Below are 23,623 nucleotides of genomic sequence, written 5' to 3' on the forward strand. Positions count from 1 at the left end.
AAAGAAGAAAATGAGAAGTCAACAAAATATCCACTGTGATTGCTAGGAGCCAACTTAAACCAGGTTATGTACCAACACTGCAAACAAATTATTTTTTTTTTTTGTTTGTTTTGGAGGACTCTGACTGAAAACAAGTACCAAAACCAAGAAAAGAATTTTATAATATGGATAAAAATGTTCAACAAGGATGAGACCAAGATGAACCTGCCAATAAATTAAAACGCTAGAAGGCATTCACCTGCAGAGGCACATATTTTTGGGCATTAGCATGTTCCAGATTTCCTCTGTGTGCTTTTAGTAACAACAGAAAGGGATGGCATCATACAAAGCTATGAACATGTAAACAGAACCAACATATTATTGTTAAAGGATTAAATGAATAAATAAAAAAGACACCCTTTCAGTACTTGAAAAACTCAACTCATAAACTGGCAAACAAACCCCAATAAAAATGAAAAGGCTGCAACTCTAATTCACAATAGTCAATGACCCAGAAACCTGCCCTTCCAGCAATCAAATTTCTAATCCTTTAGTTAGCATTGTTCAAGGAGACACACGTTTTTAAAATGCAAGAAAAATTATGGTTTTCTTACTCTTTAAATTTGAAGATGAGTGAAATATATATACCTGTCTTTTAATGCATTATGTATTGGTAGCTTTTCTGATATGCAAGAAATAAGTTTGTGGTCAGCTATTTCTCTTCTTGTTCCAAATCAGAATAACTCTTTGTTCCTCTTCTTTGCCCTCTAGTTTTATGAAGACAGAGGACAGCAAGGTAAAAAATATTTATAATTTATATTTATAATCTCTACTAAGAAAATTAGTGACTTTGAGGCAAAACACCTGTTTCGTTGTGTTGATGAATAATAAGGTATTTATTTGATTTAATGTTTATTTATGTAAAAATATTTACAGCAAGTGATATTTGGAAGAAAATGAAAGATGGAGCCTCAGAGGATCATCCCTAGTCCCCTGAAAGACCCATTTCATTTCAATTAAAATCCTGAAAATAGCTGAAACTTTGGCTCACAGCTTCTAAACACCAGGTCCTGCTGTTGAATTTCCATCTTGAACAGTTCAAACTCAATTTGCTAGTGTCGCACTGTTGGAGTCAGCTTAGTTTGCTGGAGACATTAGTGGCAAAGGACCATGGGCTTGGGCATTTTCCAAAGCAGCAGTCTATGCTGAACCTATCACTGGAACAGCTTCCAAGGGCATCAGCTTTGCTGTTGCAGAGCAACTGTGCTACTGGATAATGAGTAGAACTTGTTTTCATCTAACCTGCATGTATTTTCCTCTTAAACATACTCCACTTTTGTCCTCAGATAACCTTACCTAAGCAGGAAGACGGAGAAGGATGAACATGAATAAGGGAGAAAGCTCTTGCCTAGAGACAAAGAAAGCAGGGATGGAAAGAGATCTGTTTTGCAAGCAGACACAAGACATATGAGTCTGCTGCCTGCACAAGTCCACCTGCTGGCATTGCACTATGGGACTGCGAGAAAGAGATGGAAAATAAAAAGCATAAAAAGATGGAAGATCTACGGAAAACAAAAAATTGTGCATAACTGACTGGATGGGTAGGCACTGAACAACTGAGAAAATGCATTTCACTTGGTAAGGGAATAGATAAGAACAGAAAGAGCTGTAGGGTAACAGAAATTATCCCTTTGAACAGAAATGCTGATAAAAGGTTTCTCTCGGTGTATCACAGTATCACAGTACGCTAGAGATTGGAAGGGACCTCAAAAGATCATCTAATCCAATCCCCCTGCTGGAGCAGGAACACCTAGATAATGTTACACAGGAATGTGTCCAGGCGGGTTTTGAATGTCTCCAGGGAAGGAGACTCCACAACCTCCCTGGGCAGCCTGTTCCAGTGTTCCGTCACCCTCACTGAGAAGAAGTTTCTTCTCAAGTTTAAGTGGAACCTCTTGTGTTCCAGTTTGTACCCATTACCCCTTGTCCTATCATTGTTTGCCACTGAGTAGAGCCTGGCTCCATCCTCGTGACACTCCCCCTTTATATATTTATATACACTAATAAGGTCACCCCTCAGTCTCCTCTTCTCTAAACTATAGAGACCCAGCTCCCTCAGTCTTTCCTCATAAGGGAGATGCTCCACTCCCTTAATCATCTTAGTTGTCCTGCGCTGGACTCTCTCCAGCATAGACTTCATTAGCTTAATCATATTGGAGTATTTCCTCACAAATAATAAAACTGAGACATTAATTTCGATGGTATGACTGTAAGTATTTTGGAAATAGCTATAAATAAACACATAGGCAAATGTTTTGGTATCACATCTGAAGGGCTTTCTGCCCATCTGGTACACACATTGCTGGTCTTTAAGACTGCATAAGCCCACTGTGGCAAATGTGAGAGAAATACGAACAGGGGAAAACCCCGACTGTTTTATGATTTTTGAGCTCTCTGAAACACTGTGTATTAATATAAGTATTCTTGAGTGCATGTGGATATGGAATGATTAATATACAGATATTCCACAACGAACAAAGTTCATGCTCCATGCATCCTGACTGGATTGCTAAAATATTTAATTAAATGTTATTGAAATGGTTGATTAAGTGTCATGTACTTAAGTAATTGTTTCTTAATTTTGCTGCTTGAATTAACATAAATTTTAGTATACACCCAGTTCAACATACACCCAGTCCTTTATGAAGGACTCTCAAAGTACACTGTTTGTTAAACTTACACTCATTTACATTTTTTTAAGCATCAGTTGCAAAATAGTTTCACTAAATCCTTCTCTGTCCAGGATGGATGTATTTGCCCTTTGATATGATTCCTAACATGCCTGAGGATGCAGACCAGATCAGGAGCTTTTACTTAGGGGTTTTAGAATCTTTTATTACATTATTCAGAGTTTAAGGAGGGTAAAACTTAAGTATAGTGATTAGGAAGGGACTGCAAATACACACTATTTATACTACATTGTTAAAAGAACAGAAGTACAAGTTTTGTTGTTTATATAGGGAAGGATTTGATTTAACCAAACAGACAAAAATATGAATCAAGCTATTAAACACATACCTACAGTTTATTTCAGTGGGAAAAGAATCTCCCAAACACAGAAACCCTTTCCGCTCAGAAACCCCCAACAAAAACAAGAGCCTGATTTAGAGAGATGTTTCTCATCCATGCCCACGGTTTTGTGGAGAGTTGAGTGCAGGTCTCAGCTTTTCACAGAAATGGACAGTAATTTTGTGGTGATATCTTAAAAGAGCAGGATGAAGGGATGAGATTTCCACTGAACAGGAAAAAGGGCAGCTCAAACCACCAACACAGATCCTCAGCTGTATTTTGCTTTGCCACTGGAATGCTGAAACATTAGCTTCATGATCAATGTACAGGAAGAGGTTGCACAGAGCAAGTCCTGTACCTGCTTCTGGAGTGAAGGATAGCACTTCTTGGCTCCCAAGTCACTTTGATCCATTTGTAAACACTGCTGACAGTCTCATTCGTTCATAGTTCTGGTAGTTTTTAAATTCTCCCTGACAGTTTTAAGGGGCTGCCCAATAATTTGAAAGGTTCTTACTTCTTTCAAATGATATCATTCTAATTTGTTGCTCTGCAGAAGTTACTTGTAAGTATAACTCGGCTGCATGTAGCTGAAAATCCCTTGTACCAGAGAAAGATGACAGTTTACACTGACATTTTAAAAATCTTCCAAATGGCCCCACAGATCTGTTCTGTATACATCTTTATTGCTCATAATATGACAGAAAAAGCACTGCAGAGCCACTTGAGGTTTTATTCATTTTTTTTTTTCCTAAGCAATTAACTTCCTGTTTTTATCACAGTACAGTTTCTTTCCCCTGAAATGAATCACTCCAAAAAAGATAAGGAGCATTAGGATTCAAAGCTGCCACTCATGCATACAGCTGTCGTTTCACTAAATTATGGGAAACTTGCAAGTATTTCTAATAAAAAAATCTAAAAGAAAGCTTATTTTTCCTTGTACCGTTTTCAGCTCTTTCATTTGACTTACAGCATGCTGTGGGAGCTGAAGAAGGCAATGGAGAACACAATCACACTTCCAAAATATCTGAGGGGTTTTTCTACAAACTCTGTTCACATGACCTGGCAGCACCTCAGATTTAATACTCTTTTCATCCATCCCTAATATTAGACAACTGCTGAAGTACTGACTAAACTGCATTTTTTCAGGTGTCTGAATTGGCCCATCACACCAGAATAAGGAAGACAGAAGTTCCCCAGTATTAACTGCAGTTAAATATTAAGGCATTGAAGCTCATTAAGCTCAATGGCACTGCGAACAATCATCACGTTTTTAACTTTAGGACTAACAAATCCAGCATACTGATCAAGGAATTGACTGTTGTATACTAACTGACTCCGGGCACATTTTATGATGCTTAATTAAAAAAAAGGCATTTCATCATAGCATTTGTATTTCAAAATAAACTTTTGGCATCCTTAAAATTTATTAAAGAGATTTTAAAATAGTCAGGGAAAGATATATGGAACAAAAAAGTACCCAAGATGTGTACTATGCACAAAAGGCATGCTCTTCTTCAAAGAAATTTTTGCATGCATGATTTGCTACTTGTGGTTGCTTAGTATTTATTTTACTATCTGTTTGATTTTTGTATACCACTTCTACTCCAGCAAAACTGTCGTGTTTGTATGCTTAAACACAGATTCCTAAACCAGTAAAGCAGATGACTATTTAATTAAAAATAATGACACACATTAATTTTCTAACCTGTAGGGGTACTAAAAACTAACTTCAGATTAGCTATGTAAATCACAGACAGTAACAGTTGTTTCTACCTGCTTGTGGGACAATAGCATACACTGTCAAACTTGATTTAATTAAAAAGTCTGCACAGTCAAAACCAGCATGATGCATGACTTTTTTGTTCAGGATTTTTTGCTAAGAAATGAGGATTCCAATAGGCCGTGTCTGTAAATCATTCTGGTAAAGAAAATAAACTGCTCCAGATTTTCCTTAGACATGTTTGCTTCTTGGGAATTTTTTAACTAACATATTTTCCAAATGGCTAATTTGATTTTTCTCAACTTGAAACCTTTTATGAAGAAATTTACTAATTAAAATATACAGTTTCTCCAAATCACAGATTCGTTTTCAGTCAAAACCGTCTTTCTTCCGTGGTTTTTCTTTTTTAATGAAAGGTTTAAAATGTTTATATTGTTTAAAATTGATATATTGTTGCCTGAAAGTTCCCTCTCTGGCATACCTCTATGGCTGAAAGCAATTTACAGAATATTTGGCCAGAAAGTGAGACCAGCCAACCTTATTTGTCATAATCAACGTCTAAGTAGCTTTCCTATTTGCCAAAGAGAGTGGTAGACTGTCCTTAATGGTTGCTGGAGATGTAAATGAAACATCATGAGAAACAAATGGACCACAAATGCACCCCATTCCCCAACTCTGCCAAAAAGGAAATGGCAGTAGGCAGGCAACAAGAGGAAATTTTCCAGGACTTTATTCCAGCAAGACTGACCCAGCCAGAAGATAACGGGCACTGCTGGGCATTATAGATTAAAAGTTCCTGTTCATGTTTATGGGAAGACGGCTTCAGCAAATGCAAACTAAGTTACACCTGTCAGAAAGACACAAATTGTATAAAGGGGTAGGGAACCGTGTCAACGCTGAGCTCAAAACAGTCTTTCAGTGGGCCTCAGGTTAACATACAGCTGAGTGCCACTCAATAGTAATGTGAAAAACATCAGGCTACCAAGGGTTGCCAAAACATGATCTGATGTTGTGCATTCAGCCCTGAGGCTGTAGATACACTTCCTTAACTAAATAAATCAGAGGACATCTGTTTCTGACAACAGCACTAAAAAAGTATTTCCACTGATCTTTGCATTTGAGAGGAAAAAATATCCAGAAGACTAAATATAATGCAAGTGACACTACCTTAAGAAGTCTGTAATATGAGGAATGGACACATCCTTTTCCTGGAGGCAATGAATCAAGTTAAGCATCAATTTGGATCACAACTCTTCCAGAGAAAGTCCCAGCTTGTTGGACCAGCTTTAGGAAGGAAAGAATTTAGACAAGTCACATTCCAGTTTATCCCATTACAGGATCCCAGAATGACTGAGGTTGGAAGGGACCTCTGAAGCTGACCTTGTCCAACTGCAATTCAAGCAGGATCACTGTGTCCAGACAGCTTTTGAGCATCTACAAGGATGGAGACTCCATAACCTCCTTGGACAACATGGGCACAGTGAAAATATGATTCCTGATGTTCAGACAAAGCCTCCACTGTTTCAGTTTTTACTCACTGCCTCTTGTCCTGTCACTGGGCTCCTCTGAAAAGAGCCTGGCTTTTTGCACCCCCCTTCAGGTATTTATACACATTGATAAGATACCCCAAAGCCAAGAAAGAATTTCTCAAGGCTGAACAGTCCCAGGTCTCAAAACCTTATGTCATAGGAGAGGTGCCACAGTCACCTCATCACGTTTGTAACTGAACTGTCTCCAGTATGCCCATGTTTGTCATGTACTGGGGAACTCAGAACTGGACCCAGTACTCCAGGTGTGACCTGTGATGATTACATTCCTGTTCATCCCATGACAATGTTACAGTGATGTCCTCTGGTCTGTGAAAATCACATTTTTTTAACTCCGTGTTGAAGGATGTATTTTCATGTATGTATTCCATTTCCATTGATTAGAAATGTAAAGATGAAGGGAAAATGGATTCTTTTTCATCCACTACACCAGGAATGCCTGGTTTTAAAACCAGCTTTTTGTAAAGTGATTGATGCACAACTATGTTCCAACAAAGGTAATTTCCCCAATACTTAACAACATAATCTGTATAATTTAGAGTAAAAAGGTAAAACAGTTTAGTTTTATAAAAAAAACCCAAAGACCTGAATTCACACCTTCTTTTGCCTCCAGAAAATATCTGTAAATTAAGCAACTGGAGAATACTGATGTAACTATTACGGGACCTCAGAATAAATTCTCTGGGGTTTTCTTCTCTATGTGGAAAATGAGGTATCAGGAGAATTGCAGTAAAACAAAAAGCAAACATCATCCTGAGCAATAGACAACACATTTAAACCCTTTCCTCTTGAAGCTGCTACCAAATCCTTTTTCCTGTATTAAAGGTCATTCAAAAACTGAACATAAGGAAACAGATTTTGGTAGCCTAAAACCTTTTCTAGCTTTTAATTATAAAATGCTACAATGTAAATTATGTATCATAGTTCAAAGAATTATTTTGAAAATTTATGCTCTCCTTGGTTTATCATTATCAATCTACTGAATAATCTACAGATCTTTTCTAACGAATACCTATTTGTCTAATATTCTTGAAAAAAGCATTAATCAAATATCACTTTCATTTATTTAATTATTTTTTTAAATCTGAAAAACATGTTACTCATTAATAGATCCTAATTGAGTATGACTATTATAATGGCAAATTCTTCTATGTTCAGCCTGGAGAAGAGAAGGCTGCGTGGAGACCTCATAGCAGCCTTCCAGAATCTGAAGGGGGCCTATGGGGATGCTGGGGAGGGACTCTTCATTAGGGACTGTAGTGACAGGACAAGGGGTAACGGGTTAAAACTTAAACAGGGGAAGTTTAGATTGGATATAAGGAGGAAATTCTTTCCTGTAAGGGTGGTGAGGCACTGGAATGGGTTGCCCAGGGAGGTTGTGAATGCTCCATCCCTGGTGGTGTTCAAGACCAGGTTGGACGAGGCCTTGGGTGATATGGTTTAGCGTGAGGTGTCCCTGCCCACGGCAGGGGGGTTGGAACTTGATGATTTTAAGGTCCTTTCCAATCCTAACTATTCTATGATTCTATGACTCCCACTAAAGAACTATGTCTCTCTCCTTTAAGAACTATGGAGGAGCTATTCTTAAACTCTACTAGTGCAAAATGCCCAAGTTCTGGCCTGGACAAAAGTCGCAAATGAAAGCTGGATTTAGATCTTGTTAAACCACATAAAAATAAAAGTTCAATAGTCATATATTTATTTTTTTTCAACTCATGAGGACATGAAGATAGATATTAGAGTTGTTGTTTTAGCTTTAAATTCAATTCCTCTTAAATGGACACAAACCAAAATTATAGCTTCTTGTTGACTAACCACAAAACACAGCTTTCCTTTAGACAACATTATAGCATGTGGAACAAGAATTAAACCTTCTCTTTCAGTGAGCAAAACCTGAACAAAGTTGTGCAAAGTTGTGCATTTCATCAGAACAGTTTTAGTATCAAATTGAAAAGATGGTGTGACTATTAATAAAGATTCTGCTGTTTAAAGACAAAAATGCTGAGATGTTCAGATTGAATTTCTGCATAGTATTTATCTTTGAACACCTAAAGAATGCTGTAATACAGAAATATTGTTACTACAATTCCTACTCATTGAAATCAATAGGAAGTTATACGAGCAACCATTTGAGAAAACGGAATGGAGAACACCACTATGCCTTCACCTTACAAAAAACATAGTTTTCCATCTACTATATATCTGGTTTCTAATCATCAAGAAGAGAGTGGGTAACATAAAATAAACAAGAATCCTCCAGCTCCATATATATAAGGTTTATCAAAGTATTGGTCCTAAAATATCTCTGATGGGATGAGAATTTCTTTGGAACACACCCACAATAAGAGCCGATTTTCTTGGATAAGAACAATCTGTTTAAATAATAGTTTCTTGTGGCCAAACGGAAGGTCAGAGCAGTGCAAGAATAGAACTGTGACTGCACACTACAGATGCTACAGACACTGGGAAACCTCTCATGTATTAGGGAATTTCAGGGACAACAGATGGACATATTTGGATCTGCTGAGCATTCATGCTTCCCACTGAACTGTTTATTAACTTCATGAGTACACCAAAAGTCTAAAAAAGCAAATACACTTACAAGACTTTTCTTTCTCACAGGAAACAGGCTCTTTCATGGTTTCATTTCAGGTAGAATTATAGGATGGAAGCCTTAATGGAGATGTTACTCAAAAGAAACAGTTGAAATAGATTATTTCTGCTTTTGCCATTAATGTGTGCTTAGGGAAACATTTACAAGTGCAAGTGCTTAATGAATGGGAGAAATAATTGCCTCTAGCAAGTAATGCAGTGTGACATTAAAACAACTTAAAAGTTAAAGAACTCACCGACTCTTTTCTGCTCATAGTTTTGCTTTGGGAACGGGAGCGGGAGATTGTATTGAAAAAGGAATCCTTTTTTGATGCAGACAAAGGTGGAGATCCTGTAAATTCACGTCCTCCAGACAAGCTCTCTATGCTTGGAGATGAACTGATGTTTTTTGAACTTTGGCCTGTAAAGCAAGTATAAAGTAACAAAAGAATTGATCAATGGGCTGTTCCTTTTCCCTGTAAATACTTCCTTGTCTTAACTGACATTCACTAAGATTCACAGGTAGCTCAACACAGAATGAAATGTTGAGTGTGTCAGCATGCACTGTGAGATTGAAGGACTACTCTGACACAGGATAGTGTATATATAGATACACAGACAATTACAGATATATAGATACGTACACAAACACACAGTATCCAGAGTGTGGAGTGTGGATGCTAAATTATATATATATATATATATATAATCGATATAAATACCATTTTAATTTATATACCCACAGGCTGAAAACCACCTCTTGCCTGTGTGGCATGATGAGTACCAACTCGTAATAAGAAAAATAATCCGATGTCATAAACACTGCAAAGGAAACCCTTATTGTCTCAACAAATAAACTATAAAACTTGGCAAAGACAGTTAAGAACAATAATGTCAGATTCCAAAAATGGGTTGGACACTGAACATCTAGATGACAATATCTAGGCTTACAAAATGAAAAAGTAAATTAAGTTTGGGAAAGAAAGAAAGTTCTCATGCTTCACATTTTAAGGCCATCTCTAACTAACAGACATTTTGATGAAATCTACTCAAGAGTTGCTTTTTGTCATTTCATGCAGCTTTTCAAAAGAATCTAGTGTTGTCCACTGTCGTAGTGAAGACATCAGAGTAGATGCCTGGGCTGTTACACCACAACACTGCATGCAGGCAATCTTTTGTAAGGACCATTTCTTCCAATTGAGGCCCACGGCATGTTTTGAAATATTTAATTTAAAATTTTATTTTGATTAGCTCCAGAAGAAAATAAACCAAACAATTAATATGCCTGTTTTCATTAACTTTCATTAAGAAAGTGCTGAATTAGGACAGGTACTAGTTTAAAGAAACCTTTCTATTATGTGTGTGAGGAAGTCAATCTGGAGTCAGCCAATGCAGTTCTAGAATTTTCCACTCTGAAAAAAATTAAACTAAAGCTCTAGAATTCTTCCCTTCTCTTGTTTTGTGCACTATTCTGATGAGTTTGTGTTTGTTCTTTTTCCTTTCCTTTGTTTTTAGTGCTACCATCTAAAGAATTAAGAATGGTCCTCTGAAATCAAATCACTCAGATGTCTCAGGTGCAGCTTCATCTCCTTTGCAAGGCTGTCATCGAATTCACAGAAACCAGTAGTTTCCCACCATCTACGCCAGCTTTACTCCCAGATAAGCAACAGATTACCGCAAAGACCTCGCAATGTATTTAGTCTTTTGTCATTGTGGATGCGCTACCAGTTCTGAAAACACAAAACTAACTCCTTTTCCAGAATGGGTTACTGTTCCCTTCATTATGCACTGTGGTCTTCCCCTATGAGACAGGTTTCTAGAGGGTAAAAGAAAACTAAAAGACAAAGAAATGAGAGAATAAAGGCAGAAAATACTTCAGAAAACACAGAAAGAAATTTAGATTTAGATACAAGAGGAGACCAGCTCTGCTAAGATGAAACATGTTAAACCAAAGGAAACAACTAGAAAAAGTTACTCACACAGACACATCTCAATTAAGTCACTTGAGATCTAGAACAGTAACTGTCCTCAAAGCGGCATGGAAGTCAGTGGTGCTGTGGTTGGCCACCTGACTGGCGGTGACAAAGCCCAAGCCAAGTTCTCAATGGTGTCTGACCTACGCAGCATATATTGCACAGCTGCAGCCACATGAAACCAGCAACTCACATTTTCTTAAGAGAATAAATGCAGATCTACTTAACATGTCCTCTTAGCAAGAAGACTGTTAAATGCCAAGAGACTGAACTGGCAAAGTGTCACGTGACAAAACAGACGAAAAAAGGACAAAATGCAACAAAGGATCTTGGTTTAATGTTCCTGACTTTTTCTGCAAGAAAATCAGCATATAAAGTGCTTCCCACCTTCTCCTTCATTCTCTTCTACCTTATTTTGCTCATCTCTCCCTTATTACGCCCTTCTTCTCATACCCCTGTGGACCTTCCTCTGTCTGCCTCTCCTCTTCTTCAGATTCTTCCACATTGCCTCTTCTGCTTCAAGTTCCTTATTCCAACTTCTTCCATTATATATCGTTTCCTTCTCACCAACTTAATTAACTACTTTTTAATGTTTCTTCTTAGCCCTCCTCTAGTTACTTACCACCTATCACTTAGTCTGAACAGCTTCCTTAAAGTGCAGGAGACAGAGGCTTAACTTCTGCCTTCACATTTTATAAAGAAACAGGGTATGCATTCATCATATGAATGTGCATCTTCAGTTCTATAAGTGTAAGTGGAAAAGGAGAATACACTGCGTGGCAAACAGCAATAATATTTATGTCAGAAGGAAGTTTTTTTAGAAGATTTCTAATTTTAGGATAAAATCATGCCACTTGGCAACACCATTATCCTTACAGTTGCCTTTACATAAGACAACGACTTTTTAGGCATTTCATAGGCAATTTACAATGGAACTGTGGTTTTACAGTAGGTAAAACTTAAAAATAGTTTGGAACAGATGGAATTACATATCTTAGCAAATAAAGCATTTTTAAAAGAAATTCACACAGCTAAGACAGAGCAGCCAACATAAATGCTAAATATAAAAAAAATCTATTTCGTGGACTGAGTAAAGTACAATGAAAAAGTATTTTATTATGTATAAATCAGATTAAATGGACTTTCTTTTCCATCCAAATAATAAGAAGATAACTTCCACGTAGGATGAAGATTAAAAAATCCCCAACCAAAAAAAGAAAAGAGTTAAACGATGAACAATGCATGTTTTTCACATATGTCTCCACTTCATGGCCCATGCTTAACCCACTTCACCTGCAAAGAAGCAGATTATGTGTTAAAATTTCATCTAATTTGAGAGAGAGACACTTTAAACATATGTGAGGTACCCATGCACATGAAATAAACAGTTTGGTAAAATGACGGAAAACATGATTTGTAGGGAATTTTTCCTCTGTATATTCTGTCTTTCAGTTCTAAGGAAAAAAAGTCCAAAATATAACAGGAAATTGAAAAGACAAGAGAACTATCCTTATGGCCACCACTTTACTTACTAAATAGCAACTCTTCAAAAGATTGATCAAAGTTTAGAGGAATGGAATATACAACTACCTGCATAACTAAACAGGAGAAGAAATATGTATAGCTGAGATTTCGTGGACAGAACAACACAACTGTCTTAAAAGGGAATTTGCTCAAGTAATACAAAGAGCTTTGACTTATCTGGTTCTTATGGACCATAAAATATAACAAGAATGAAAAAAAAAAGCAGTACAAGATGGAAAGAAACCAAGATACAGATTCAGTAAAACAGAGGTGATAAAGATACTATTTCTGTATGTTTTATACACAGGTAAGAGGAACATTTAGGATGCACCTTATCCTCCTTCATGAATAAGCAAACCTGAGAAAACTATCACCAGGAAACACTAGATTTTTATTCAACTTCAACCATGTGAACAGTGCTATGACACTATACGATTATCTGGGGATGTGATCAAGAATTAAGCAAGACAGAAAGAATAGCACTTATGAATAATTACAGTGTGTTGCAAGTCAGCAGAGTTCTTGGGATCAATTTCCAGGGGAGTCATCTTTTCTACAATTGTAAATAATCCTTACTTATCCCCTTCATAAGGGAATAAGAAAGTGGAAAGACAAATCACACCAATCATCATTCGGTTGATATGCTGGAGGGAAGGAATGCCATCCAGAGGGACCTTGACACGCTTGTGAGGTGGGCTGATGCCAACTTTATGAAGTTTAATCATAACAAGTGCAAGGTCCTACACCTGGGTCAGAGCAATCCCAGGCACAGCTACAGGGTGGGCAGAGAAGAGATTCAGAGCAGCCCTGTGGAGAAGGACTTGGGGGTGTTGGGTGATGAGAAAATGAACATGAGCCGGCTTCAGTGTGTGCTTGCAGCCCAGAAAGCCAACCGCATCCTGGGCTGCATCAAAAGGAGCGTGACCAGCAGGTCAAAGGAGGTGATCCTGCCCCTCTACTCTGCTCTTGTGAGACCTCACCTGGAGTATTGTGAGCAGTTCTGGTGTCCTCAACATAAAAAGGACATGGAGCTGTTCGAACAAGTCCAGAGGAGGCCACGAGGATGATCAGGGGACTGGAGCACCTCCCGTATGAAGACAGGCTGAGAAAGTTGGGGCTGTTCAGCCTGGAGAAGAGAAGGCTGCGTGGAGACCTCATAGCAGCCTTCCAGAATCTGAAAGGGGCCTATAGGGATGCTGGGGAGGGACTCTTCACTAGGGACTGTAGTGATAGGAAAAGGGGTAATGAGTTAAAACTTAAACAGGGGAAGTTTAGATTGGATACAAGGAGGAAATTCTTTCCTGTAAGGGTGGTGAGGCAGTGGAATGGGTTGCCCAGGGAGGTTGTGAATGCTCCATCCCTGGCAGTGTTCAAGACCAGGTTGGACAAGGCCTTGGGTGAGATGGTTTAGTGTGAGGTGTCCCTGCCCATGGCAAGGGGGTTGGAACTTGATGATCTTAAGGTCCTTTCCAACCCTAACTATTCTATGATTCTATGATTCTACATGTTTTCCCTAATGTAACAAAAAAAGCCATCTATCATTTTTTCAACACAAACTTTTAGTGGAACATTTAACTGAAGTCACTGTGACGCTTTTGAATTCCTTCAGATTTATTATGTGTGTATCCATTTCCAAGGCAATAACAAGCCTCACCTAACTTTGGAAATAACACTATAGCACCAGTGCAGAGATTTCAGGATCTTGGGACGATTACACAAAATGCCATTTGTATCTTCTTTGTCATGTGTCGTACTTATTTCGTATCTTTCTTATTAAGCAGTGTGGTATGTTTTCCTCACTCAATAGCTAAACAAGAAATTAGTTTGAGAGAGTTTCTAGTATCCTCAAAAGAAAAAACCACCAACCGAGAACTCTTACCCTCCATGTAGAATAAAAATGTATAAAGTGATGTATACTAACCAAACTCATCTTCTTCAGCAGCTTAATCAGCAACTTGAGAACATCACTGAACCAAAACTCTCATTTTCCTCTGCTCATTCTGTCAACCTTAGATAAATACATTATGTCTCCTTAAAAGAAGATTAGAGAAATCTAATCTCTGACCATCTAAGCACATACCAGAAGGTCCTAAAGCCAATATGAAACAGGCTGAAGAAATACCAAGCATGGAAATAAATGCTTACAAGGCACACAGAACAAATAGTGAAGGATTCCTGACGTAAGCAGTAGTCAGAACACGCTTCTGTGTAGGATGTCTCAAATATATATATATGCACACTAAGATGCATACATAGTTCACAGTAATGATGCACAGGATTTCATGCACTAAAAATATGCACTTCTGAGGCAAAATCTTTCAGTGCTACCTTCATGTGCTGGCTCCCAGCTGGGTCACTAATGATACGGGGGTTGACCCCAGGCTTACAAATATTCTGCCTCAAAACCATTTGGAAAATACACAGGTGCGGTAGTGGGAAAAGGGACCAAACTGTTGGTATGGCTGGCAGGGCAGAGGGTGGAGACATGTAATATCTTGAAAAGAAGAAAAGTTTAAATGTCATGTGATCTATAATAAGGACTCAGAATAAAGTAAAAAATGTTGACAAGAGGAGTGGAGAAAACCTACAATGAAAGAAACCCAAGCTTCAGGTGTTGCTACATTTGAGTTAAGTTATAGTGGAGATAACCATGACATTTTGGAGGTCTCTAATAAAATACCTGAAAACATCAGAGGAAGACCACAAAAGGCACACAAAACTGATGGTTCATTCTGTTTGGCCCCTACAGAAGGGAAGAATAACTTCATAGATATAAGGAGAACAAGGACAAAGATACCAAGAAGAACAGAAGTACAGCACAATACATAATTCAAAACCAGTCTGAACTGCTCATCTATTACTCTGTAGTTGCTATAGTCAGGATGTAGAGTATTAAAATTTGCAAAAAAGAATGAAATGAGTTTTATGAAACTTTTCAGATAAATTAGTTTTCCCTTTTCTCCCGCACCGAGACTGGAACAAAGGCTTCCATCAAACCATCTCATCACACAAATCAGTACGCTTATTACTTCAGGCCAAGGCAGGTAAGCTCCTCTTTAGTCAAGTGCATCAAAGTAGCTGTTCAACGCAAAACACCTGCCTCAAACAGAATAGGGAAGTAACGCAAGCAAAAGAGGCACTGACAGTAGAATGGTCCCACAGGACAAAGGTGAAACAGACGACAAAGTACAAGGCAAATGCACATTTTTAACGAAGATGGATGCTGGTGTATAGCGAATGTAAGTGAAGGGCCACACAGCACATCAGGGAGTGATGAAGTGAAGCTGATTTTTTCTCTCTACACAACAGTGCCACTCGGTGGATGGCCAACGGCAGTGAATGGAGATGCCACGCTTGGGAAAACCCGCGGGGCGGCTTCGCGGCAGTACCTGGGAGGGCAGGGGGATGCTGCGCAGGGCCCGGCAGCCCAGCATCTGCCTCTGCCTCGCCTGCTGAACAAACAACAGCGTTAGAAGGTGTCCCCAGCTTGTGCAATTCACTGACGTAAAGAGCTGCAAGTGCGGGGTTTGTCGCCCCTACTTTGAACACAAACAGCATTGTGAGAGCTGGCAAAAAACTCTGGAAGTTTTAATACTCAGCACATTATATCCTGCATCCTGACATGTGCAGAAAAGCAGTGGTTTTAAGAGATCAGTTTATAGCTAAATCTAAACTAAAACAATCAATCAAACCCATTTTGTTTCTGGTACTTTGCACTGACAGTGTCATTTTGCTAGTTTGGGAGAATAATATTCTTACTGTCAATAAGATTTCATAATTGCCTAAAAAATGTGTATTTTTTTTAAAAAGGAAAAAAAAAAGCATTTGTTAACCAGTGTTTTAGCCCTTTAAGTTTTATTCAGCTCTGCTATCAGTAATGACAACTTCTCTTTCCTTCTGAAAAAGCACACTCATTTTCTAGACGCGGTTCATAATTAGTTCTAAATAAGGAGATTATTTCTTTAGGGCATATTGGGTGGCTGTGGAAATTCTGTTCATGTTACAACAAATACCACAGAAATATCAGCTCATAAAAACAAACAGTAGTCTGGAAACTCTTTAAACAGCTGATCACAGTTTTGGCAAAACTTCATCTTCAAACTGGTCCTCTAACGTGTCCTTGTGATAAACCAGCATTTACATCAAAAGCCTTTTGGATTTCAGCGTGAAAGGACCTAGAAGGAAAACTATCAGGGAAGAAGGGAAGAAGTGAAAAAATAAGTGCCTTTTTTTCTGGCAACACACTGCGGTTTGGGATTCAAAGAGCATCCAATATTTGAATGCTCAAGAACCCAGTGGAACACAAAAGGTAACAATTCTGACTTTTTTTTTTCTTATTTTTTTGTTATCAATATTTTTCAAGACAATGAACTCAAGTGACAATCCAATGAACTCGACTGGAATTCAGACTGTGTGCCAATGAATTCCTTCACTGTGTAGGATCACGAGAATATCTGAATCCTTTTCTATTAGCAGGCTACTTTGCATAACTAATCAGTAATGATACCCGATCTTCTTCTGTGCCGAGGACAGACTGAATGGGATTAATATACTATCAGGAGGAACTCAACTTCCAATTAGGTGCTGGATATTTCGTTCAACTCTGATTTGTAATGTTGAAGACTCATCTGGAATTACAGGCTTGCAATTATTTTTTTCATATTATTAGTCTGCTGTTTTTTCATTTACATTATGTAAATTCTATGTGTGTTTTTCTTGAAGGAGTTCAGTAAGTACCCAAACTTCAAAGTGAAAAATAATTACTATTGATTATGTAAACCAATCATCCCTCGTCTAGAGTATAGCACAAGCTACCCCTGGAGGTGGCAACAGGAATGGCACTTGTCACTGCTGCTGCCTGTGAGGGGTAACTCTCTAAACAGAGCTGTTAAAGCTGGGAGAGGATTATTTTGCCAGTCCTGCAAGATATTTTGTTACCAAAGACTTCTTCACACTTAATAAAAAATTAGATCAGGCAATTAATTTAATCCCTTCAAATTTATAATCTACATATTAATTTAAATTACCAGCACTACTTGAGAGTTCTAAACTTAAAAGGAGTAATACAATCTGAGAGAAATGGATGGCTTCTTTTATGACTTGGTGCCTATCAATCAGCCTTACAGCACTTCGGTCTATTATACTGTTCAACTGAGCATCTGTGAGTGTTAGATCGACTTGAAGTGCAGATGCCTATCAATTTAAATCCTAAATCCACGCCTCTGCCTATCTCAGCTAGATACCCAAGCTCCAGGAGGTTGAGCAGAGCTGAAAATACAGTGAAGAACAGGAATATCAGATAATTAGTGACAGCTAGTCAGCAACTAGGGAGCCCTATAGTTACAAACAATGCCAAATAGCTTTCAGATACTCAAAAGCTAGAGCTGAATCCAGACTTTGAAAAAAGCCAGCGTAGAAGGTAAAAAGGCATGTACAAAGTTAATCACAAAGAGGAGTGGATGAGAGCTTCTGAGGCATGAATATACTCTAAATCCTGACTCTTAATGACTGGGATAGAAGTACCCGCAACTTCTCAGAGCTGTGGGGGGTGCTCTCATTCACTGGAGACTGTACAGCAATTTCCTGAGGTGCTGATACTGTCCTGCACAGAACTGAAAAGACTTACTTGCATTTTTAAGGCTTGATGGAGGTGGTGCTGAGTTGTTTACAAAGGTATCTGCATCAAGCTTCAAAACAGTCTGCGCCACACTGTCACTGCAAAGAGGGTTCCTTTTTTTTCTGCTAAGCTATTCCTACATTTAAACTTACTTCAAAGACAATTCACTGGGCAGCCTTTAAGAGACTTTCTATTTCCTCTGCCACAGGCAGTACACTGCTGACTGTAAAGGTCTGGAACAACAAACATAGCACTAATATGTAGAACAAACCTCACTCATCTCAACTGATTAAAGAAAGTGTATTTACGTTTTGTTGCCTTTAAATTACCCTCAAGTGTACCAAACGTATAAACAGCACAGGGTGAGAAGAAGCTGCAGGTAATAAAGCACTGCAGTTCTTTTTATTTTGTCTTACCATGAAAGCTCTTTGTGCCCTACATCATAAATTTGCTCAATTTGTCGACAGCTTTACCAAATCTCCAAATTCCTTTTGGTACAGAAATACGACAATGACCAAATGTAACTACAATTTTTCATACTGATTCTTCTATGGGAAATGTGAGGTGCATTTCTGCATGATGCAACATGTTAATTGTCACATACAAGTGTAAATAGGGTCATCCTTGACCAGCTAGACCAATATTAACCTACAATCGATTCCATCTATAGAAGTTTCTTCAAATTGTACACTTATTTTACATTAAGCAGGGAAAGAAAATAACCACTTGAGGACCACTTTTTAAACCAAAAAGTAAAAAAAGAATAATGTTATATGAGAACTATGGATACTTTTTTTTTAAGCAAAAAAACAGCCTCTCAAAAATTGTGAAAATAATTTCATTCCACACCTTATTTTACTTCCATTGTTGTGAAGAGGATTTGCATCAGAGATTCACTGTGCTTCAGTTTCGCGTTTGTACTGCAAAACGCTTGCTAGAGCAATTTCTCAGATTATTCCCTGATTCTGAGAGAAGCTGCCTACCTGGATTTTGCCAAGCAGTTGCAGTGGCCCTTACAGATGTGCCTTACAGATGTGCTTCAAACAGATGGTTGTACCTTTCAATTCTGGTCCCCAGCGTCTGCTGGGGATGTGATGCATCATGAAAGGACTACCTTTGGACCATATGGGTGCCACAGGAAAGGGAAAGAATGCCGACTTCAGATATAAGTATTACTTCCCTTCCCTTACACTTTCAAATCTGCTGAAAAATATGAAGCAATCCTATGTAATGGTTCAGGTCAACCAGCACCAGCTCTCAGAACCGCCACTCAGGACAGGTTGCTGGAAGTGGCAGGCACTGTATCACTCTACATACCCCATGCAAAGAACATACTGCCACAGGCTGTCTGAAGATGAAAAGCAGTAACACATGTTGAGTGTGGCGGAGTACAGAAAACAGCTACTGAAGCTGAGCTTGTGACGCTGTTGTTTGAATAAAGTATCCTCAAGAAATACATATATATACATATATAAAGGCTCGAGAAAAAGAAGTATTTACTAAGCATAGAAAGTGCAGAGGACCATCAGCAATTATTAAAAGGCAAATATATGTTATTGTTCAAATAATTTCTCAAATAAACTCCACACACTCTAAAGGGAATAAGATTTCATTTATTAAGAATTACTCTGTAATTGATCCAATTGTAAATGATCTAAATTGATAAATGTCCTTCCCTTGTATTTAGCTAATAATGTTATGCATCGGATTCGTGCCCAATAACCTCAGAAAACCGATATGAAATTAATCTTAGAGTTACAAACATGTTGCAATGAAAAATTAACTGGCTGATGTTTATTGTAACAATATAGTTTGTTGGTATGTCTGATGCAATTTCTGGTTATATATTTTTTTGAAGGTTCAAAACTTCCTATAGTATTTGTACATTCTTGAGCTAACATCGACTGCTGGATTACATTGCAAACGTGCTGTTTTACTAAGCACAGATGTCCTGAATTTAACAAAATTATGTTTGTTTTCTTTGTTTCCTCCAAATACATACCCATTGATACATGATCAATAAAAGGACTTTCTTCAGTCCTTAAGACAGATCACATTACCACATGTTTCACCTTTACCTTTGCCCAGCTGAACTGGCATGCTTTCGGACTTCATCATCCTCTGCTGCTGTGCCTGGTGGTGGTGGTGCTGGTGGTGGTGCTGGTGCTGAGGAGCTTCCACTGCGCTTCTGATAGGCATTGCAGAGGTGGGGAAGCTGCTCCCGCCAGCAGGAGCACCCACAGCCCCTCCTGAAGCCATAGCTGGAGCAATGAGCTTTCGGCCAAAATTCAGTAGACTGTTGGAGACTTTGTTAATGTTCAGTGGGGCAGCCTTAGCACTGGCGCTGGAAAAAAAAGAGAAGAAATCATCACATCCTTGACGGTGGTGCATGCACTGCTCTCCAAAAGAATTCCAAGACTTGAACATTACACTGCACCCTTCCAATACTACAGTTGCACCATGATACACACAGGAACCACAGGGACAGCCGTGGTGTGAGCTGTTCCCAGCCAGTAGTGGACAAATTGTTTTGGCCCTTTCTTCCTGAAAATTCCAGACTAATCCCAAACAAAGAAAGTGTGCACCAATTTCTTAATTTGCCTTTTAAAATGAAAAAAAAAGAAGTAATGACAAAAAGCAATCTAGGCTCTAAAGCACCGAAAACTTTATGAAACTAACTCCTTGCACTTCTCAGCCAAAGACTGCTTTAATATTCTGTGAGGTTAAATTCTCTTAGATGTTTAAAATAACTCAAACCCAAACACTTATTTTGACTAACACCAGACTGTATTTTTAGGCTGGCAGAGATAGATGTCTCTTGCTCTTACTTCACCTCTGCCCAGCCCAGCCACTTCAACCCAAGCACTTTACAAAAGGAATCTTTATTTCTAAAGTGATTTTTGCTGAAGAATCATTTCCGGATGTAACACATATACTGGATCATGATCCTTATAATTGTTAATTTTTAACTACAGTGGCTATTTAATTCACTTTAGTTATATGCAACATTAAGAATGAGGAAACAATCGAACCATTTAATATTTAAAATAAAGAGGCAAAGAAGCTTCTAATTCCCAATAGAAGTGACCACATAACCCAGGGATCAGTAAAGCCATTCCTGTTTGTTCAGGCAATATTTTCCTGTTTTATATAATTAGTGCTTGAAATACCCTTAACAGAAACATATCACAATCACAGAGACTCTTCCACTCCTGAGGTTGTATTTTACTCAGCTGTACTTCAGTGATATAAATAGCTGTCTTTAACAATTTTGAAGAAATACATGTAATTAGAAACAATACAATCATTGTACTGGGGAAAAAAAAATAGTTTTGCAATGTTTTGGGGAAGTTGAGCTAAAAATAAACTACAAATGAATTAATATGGGTGACTTGTAACTTGTGCAGGCACCTGGAAAAGTGATTTTGATTTTGCTTTTCATATCATTTCCCTATTTGTCTCGAGATTTTTTTTAGAATACACAATATAAATGCGCACACACATATAGAACATATCCAGAAAATAACAACAGCTGAGTTGTTTAGACTCAGAATAGATACAGTTAAAATGAGACAGCAGGAGAAAGAAATGTGAGCCTGCACACTCATGAGATACAGCCCCAAGCTGCAGAGGGACCTTCTGCTATGTACTGGCGATGAAGAAGGACAGCACGTAGCATTTTTTAGGGAAGCATCAGCACAAAGAGTGGGACAAAGTGCTGCTTCCCAATTTACGGAAGCTGGAAAGGAATGATTCCTTAATGATGATTACAGAATACTTCTGCGTCTCCCGAGTTTATCGATTGCTCCTGTTACTACAGAAAGTCTTCCTGTAGCCACCTGAGAATGACTGACAAAGTCACTACAAAGAGAGCATCTTCAGAACTGTAAAATACTCTTGCAGGAGTCCCATATGGTTTCAAAAGCAAACTGAATACGTCACAATGATTTTAAAGAAGAGGACATAGTAAAATTATTGCTATTAAATTTTACACTGCCGCTACCTATCAGATCAATTTAGTAATCAGTTCCCCAAGGTAGAGCAGAGATACTTAAGGGAAAAACAGAGATCTTTTTCTATTCCATCACATAGACGTTGCATCAGAAGAGTCAGCACAGAGCCTTTTGTTTAATGCCTTCTCCATTTCAGAAAGAAAACAAAGATTGTAGATTTGAAGGTGGAAGAAGAAATGCCAAATGCTGGCTTAGCAGACCTCAGTCAATTATCAGCAATTTGAAATGAATCTGATTAGATCCTGATTTCAAAGGTCATACCAGTAATAACTTAGCTGAGATTCAGAATCCAAACTTTGGTATATTTGGCATATATTTTCCTCTCATTCTGCTAAAACTAGCCACCCAAGAGTGGGTTAGTATATATCATTCACTCACCTGAAACATCACCTTAGAATTTAGTGGCTTGCACACTGAATTCAGGTTTGTGTTGTCACAGGTCTACTGCCTTGACAATCAGTAAAAAACCCTTGGCTTTGCACAAAAAATGGTATTTACCAGAAGTAAATCTTTTCCTCTGACAGGCTACTGGATGCTTTGAGAAAACTGCACCATTGGAATCATGCTGGTCCACAAAGCTTACACAGAGGCTTGCATCTGTGCCCAACAGGTTGTTTCCTTCTTGTTTCTTTTTTTTTTAGCAATATTTTGCTTAATAAGTCCTATCAGTTTTCCTTCTACACTATTTAATTTGCTGCTTTTACATAAATATAAACCAGGAAAAGTTAGCTTAATTGCATTATTCAGATGGTTGGAAAGAGACTTTTTGAGAAACTTCACTTTACAGGAACATTAAACACCAAAATTCTTCCCTAAGCCATTATTTATGAAATATGATTTAAAAAAATGCTTTCAACAATAACATGCTATCATGTTTTATGACTATTTGAAAACTAGAAAGGATAGTTGTCAGAGCTCCTAATACTTGCTATGAACTGATACTGACAATAACCATTTCAGAATACATACATGAAAAATAATGATGCCATCTAAATTTCTTGTCAAGAAGTGGTCTTAAAAAAAGGCATTCTTAAGTAAAATTTGTTGTGCAACTTCTCTGAATCACAGCTTCAGAAAATGAACAATAGCGAGGTGCTGGATCTCTGGAGGAGGTATGTTAAAACTGAGCTGAAGTTCAGGAACATAAGAACAATGTATCTGTTTCTTACCATTTAAATGTCTGATATATTAACGCAAAAGATGATTACAGTCATTAAACATGAAACAATGTCTACATTTTAACCATCTAAATGTACCAGACATGCACAACAATGACAAGAAAAATGCTGATTGATTAATGTTGTAGACTTATTAGCAGATGCATTTAAAAGTAAGGCATCAGTTTAAAAATATGAGTATCAAGGAGACGCGAATTCCACCTATGAAGGAAATAACTTTGTTCCATCACAATAAGCATCATTGACCTTGACTGTGAATGGTGTATTTTTAAACTAGCAGTAGGAAGATGATTCAATCCCTGCGGTTTTCTGCTAAGATGAAAATGTTTTGTTTTAAGCAAGGCTTATTCAAAGGCATTTCTTTCTTTAGTAGGTGGCCATTATGAGAGATGAGAGACAAATACATGAACA

At 38.0% G+C, this 23,623-nt stretch overlaps 1 protein-coding gene across 7 annotated transcripts in view; it reads right to left on the minus strand.

Moving 5' to 3' along the window:
- TBC1D5 (TBC1 domain family member 5) overlaps window positions 1-23,623 on the minus strand; it is a 319,487-nt gene that overhangs the window by 35,239 nt on the left and 260,625 nt on the right. For 3 of the 7 annotated variants that reach the window (XM_061464900.1, XM_061464902.1, XM_061464899.1), the window contains 3 exons: window positions 20,100-20,365; window positions 15,794-15,856; window positions 9,165-9,328 (listed from right to left, as the gene is read on the minus strand). In XM_061464900.1, the coding sequence (XP_061320884.1) occupies window positions 9,165-9,328; window positions 15,794-15,856; window positions 20,100-20,365 (493 nt within the window). The remainder of the gene's footprint in view (window positions 1-9,164; window positions 9,329-15,793; window positions 15,857-20,099; window positions 20,366-23,623) is intronic. The other 4 variants (XM_061464901.1, XM_061464905.1, XM_061464904.1 and 1 more) reach the window with 2 other exon arrangements.

Source organism: Pezoporus flaviventris, unplaced genomic scaffold (genome assembly GCF_033815535.1).
Source record: "Pezoporus flaviventris isolate CSIRO_AGI_PZ_B2104156 unplaced genomic scaffold, CSIRO_AGI_Pfla_v1 ptg000037l, whole genome shotgun sequence".
NCBI lineage: Eukaryota > Metazoa > Chordata > Aves > Psittaciformes > Psittacidae > Pezoporus > Pezoporus flaviventris.